This window comes from Notothenia coriiceps, unplaced genomic scaffold, assembly GCF_000735185.1.
Source record: "Notothenia coriiceps isolate Sejong01 unplaced genomic scaffold, NC01 NC01_scaffold00007951, whole genome shotgun sequence".
Lineage (NCBI taxonomy): Eukaryota > Metazoa > Chordata > Actinopteri > Perciformes > Nototheniidae > Notothenia > Notothenia coriiceps.
In genome coordinates this window covers 1-3,751 of record NW_011340652.1, presented here as the reverse complement: position 1 = coordinate 3,751, position 3,751 = coordinate 1, and the positions used below count along the sequence as shown (strand labels likewise).

Below are 3,751 nucleotides of genomic sequence, written 5' to 3'. Positions count from 1 at the left end.
TACAAGTAGACATCCTGTACACATGTAATACTGTGTGTGTGTGTGTGTGTGTGTGTGTGTGTGTGTGTAGCACCCTCAGATCCAGAAGAAGTCTCAGTACATTAAGTACCTCTGCTGTGACGACGTCAGGACGCTCCAACAGTGGATCAACAGTATCCGAATCGCCAAGGTAACAACATTTCTCCTGTCATAGAAAATGAAACTCTCCCTTTTATTCCAGTCTCTGTGATGCACTCTGTTTAATCTGCTAAACCTGCACTACTATTGAAACCTTGACATTTTCAACTGCTGCAATGCAAACCATGTGTTTATTGTTATGTTAATGTTGTGTGTGTGTGTCAGTACGGGAAGCAGCTGTACATTAACTTCCAGGAGGCGATGAGGAGGACGGAGGCGGCCTACGATTGGTCCTCCCTCTCCTCCTCCTCCATCAAATCAGGATCCAGCTCCTCCAGTCTTCCAGGTCTGTTCCACATCATTATCAGTCTAATATTCCCTCTTCATGCCTCAGCACCAGGCTTTATGTTTTCGGCTTGTCTGTCCTTCTGTCCCATTTTCCAGAATGCTATTTTTAAGGAAAACGTTGAGGGATTTCTTTCAAAAATTCTCACGAGCATCCACATCCAGAATGTGGTGTTCAGAGCTCAAAGTCACTGGGGCCTTTTTAGCCATCGCTCAACAGTTATTTGATTATTTGGGCAATTTCACACAGTTGACTTTTGGGATAAAAAGTAATGACATTTTGAACAGACTTGGATTTAAAATTTGGCTGTTTTGCGAACAATTTTGCATACGTTTACTTAAAGAGTCATACTATAATTGGAATTTTCCCGACTTTTTCTTGGCAATACAATGTTCAACTTGTTTATTATATTCCATATTTTGATTTTTTTACTATGACTATCATTTGTTACGACTTGTTCTAATGCGCTATTTCTATGTGTTTTTGTGAAAATTCAGTTGTAAACTAAATTCTGCAAAAATGTTCCACACCATTTCTCAACATTAACTTTATCCTTGTATAAATAAACCACAATAAGCATCAACAACTTAAACAAAAACGTACTTTCCCCGTGTGTCCACTCAGAGTCCCAGTCCAACCACTCCAGCCAATCAGACAGCGGCGTTTCAGAGATGACATCATCCGGTCACGCCCGCTCTCAGAGTGCCGTGAGCTCGATATTCTCCGACGCCTGGAGGAGAGGAACGCAGGGAGAGGTGTGAACACACACACACACACACACACACACACACACACACACACACACACACACACACACACACACACACACACTGCCCTGTCCTCTGTCATTGTCCTGTTTACTTGTGGACTACATTTCCCATCTCTGCTTCCCTGCCAGCGATCAAAGGTGAAGGGACGAATGGCGGTTCCTCTTTGTGCAGGAGGAGGAGGGAGCGGAGGTTAGACAGGAAGTGATGTCACAGGCATGTTAACAGTTTGGCTGCAGCCTTTAAAACACTCACATGTTTGTGATGATGTTTCAGTGTGATCTGGATCTGTGTTATTATTGATCAGAAGGTATAATGACTTTGAGCTTGTGGAGAGTGTTGTGGCATGAGGAGATGTGGCTTAGCTAGCTCCGGAGAGACTCTCATCTATGAGAAGATGCACACTTCCTCCTGGACAAGGGGTGTGGTTAGGTTCATGAAAATAGTTCCTACGTGAAACTGCTCACAACAAGATCTGTGAAGAAACCGTCTGAAGAGTAAAACACCCCACAAGTAGTATTAACAAGCTGCTTGAAACGTACCTGTTTCTCTGAAGTTGCTTATTACTCTGTGTTTACAACTACTGAGTGTGTACATTGGATTAGAAAGGATTAGGATTCACGGTTGTTTTCATCAGAGAAAGGAAATCTACAATCAGGTTTTTGTAACCGTGCCCGTCCCTGTTTTGAAATGGCTGCAGCTGAACTGTTGATTTGTTCTAACTTTGTGGTGTGAAGGAATGACCTAACATACACATTATATAACACAAATACACTGTTTGGGCTTCAAACAGTTTAACACATTGGTTCACAAATGTTGTACATTTTAAGATACAGTTTGCAACCAGGTGTACACAGACGCCTTCAAGCTTCATATTTAGTCCGTTTATTACCGACACTGAAGAAACAGACTGAGAAGTAGCCATGACAACACCTCTGTATTGTCTGCACTGGTAATCATTCAGATTGACACCTATCCTGAACCACAAGCTAATGGCTAATGATATCAGCAGATGCAGTTTAGACGATGTTTGACAACATTTCAAAAACAGACAATGATTTGAATAAGAAAATGGACTGATAGATAGACTGACCTCAGACTGTAACTCCTTCAGATTGCCCATGGTGGTGCAGGAACAGTTGACAGAGCTCTAATACATGTATACAGTCCATCCCTTGGCTTAGGTCAGTGATCTTCAACCAGCATGCTGTGTCATGAGAGTTTCTCAGGTGTGCCGTGGGAAATTGTCTAATTTGACTTAATTGGTAGAAAAATATATGATTGAGTTAGTTTAGTTTGCCATTGTTGAGCGTCTCAGCCTGCAATGTTGTGACTGGCTAAGTTCTCCAATACTACTCGGGAGAGGTTGCGTTGACAAGATAAACAGCGATGGATAAATACTCAAGAAGACTCTGAACTGGGTCCTGGACACAAGTCTAACCCAGATGTAGAACCTAATATGAGCGGTGGTCAAATGAAAGTAAAAGCGTTGAGCTCGAAGCAGCAAAAGTTGTCTTTGGTTTGAATGGTTCTGCTTGGCGTGTGGGGAAAAGCTATCCAACAGTGCCATTACATTACAGTACATGTCACTTGTTAGACTCTTTTATCCAAAGCGACTTACATACTCAGTACTGTGGGCAATCCCCACAGGAGCAATTTGGGGTGAAGTGTCTCAGGGACACAACGACATGCTGACTGCAGTGGGGTTTGAACCTGATCCGAACACCAATGCAAAACCCACTGCACCACACGCCTGCCATGGTCCCATCTAGCTTAAACTACACATAGACTGTGTATATAAAGCTCCTAACACCAGTCACTTCCAAACAGCTATATCAGGCTCCAATGGGTCATTTTGAACATGTTTGGTTGTTGAAAAACATTGCGTTAGGAGTCAAGGGGTTAGGGTTAGGACCTAGGGTTAGGTTAGGTTAGGACCTAGGGTTAGGTTAGGTGTAGGACAGCAGACACGATGCTGAGTTTCAATGTGTGTGTTCTCACACTGCACTGTTTGCTGTTTGGTTCCTGCATCTTGTCTTGGATTGTCTTCATGATAATGCTACACTTGTCTTTTACTTATTGTAATTGTGTTTCTCTTCCTCCCTTCCATCTTCTCTCCCTCTCTTGCTTCCTTCTCTTCCTCTCTTGTTTCCCCCCCCCCTTCCATCTTCTCTCCCTCTCCTCTTTCCTCCCCTCTCTTCCTCCCCTCTCCAGATGATGAGGATCGACCCCATCAGTAGGCCCATCCCGGTGCAGATCCTCTCCCCTCAGCCCCCTCCCTCCCGCTCCAGCTACACAGAAGGCCTCGTCCAATCAGAGGACTCCCCTCTGTCTCCCCCCTCTCCTCCTCCCCCTCCCATCGCCGGTGTGGACCATCAGACGTCATCCTCCACCCCTTCCTACGTCAAATACAGCACCTTGGCCCGCCTCCAGAGCCAGAACCAATCAGCGAAGCCCAATTACAACACCCTCCCCGCCGTGTACAGCTCCTCCTCCCTCCTCCTCCCGTGTCCCCCCCCTC

General features: G+C 44.8%; 1 protein-coding gene across 1 annotated transcript; it reads left to right on the top strand.

Annotated features, from left to right (window-relative positions):
• Window positions 1–68: 68 nt before the first annotated feature.
• Window positions 69–3,739, top strand: LOC104944346 (ras-associated and pleckstrin homology domains-containing protein 1-like; the record flags this gene model as incomplete). Its single annotated transcript, XM_010769868.1, has 4 exons — window positions 69–169; window positions 343–463; window positions 1,088–1,218; window positions 3,445–3,739. Coding segments are annotated over exons 2-4 (511 nt in total), but the record flags the coding sequence as incomplete, so codon positions are not given.
• Window positions 3,740–3,751: the final 12 nt, after the last annotated feature.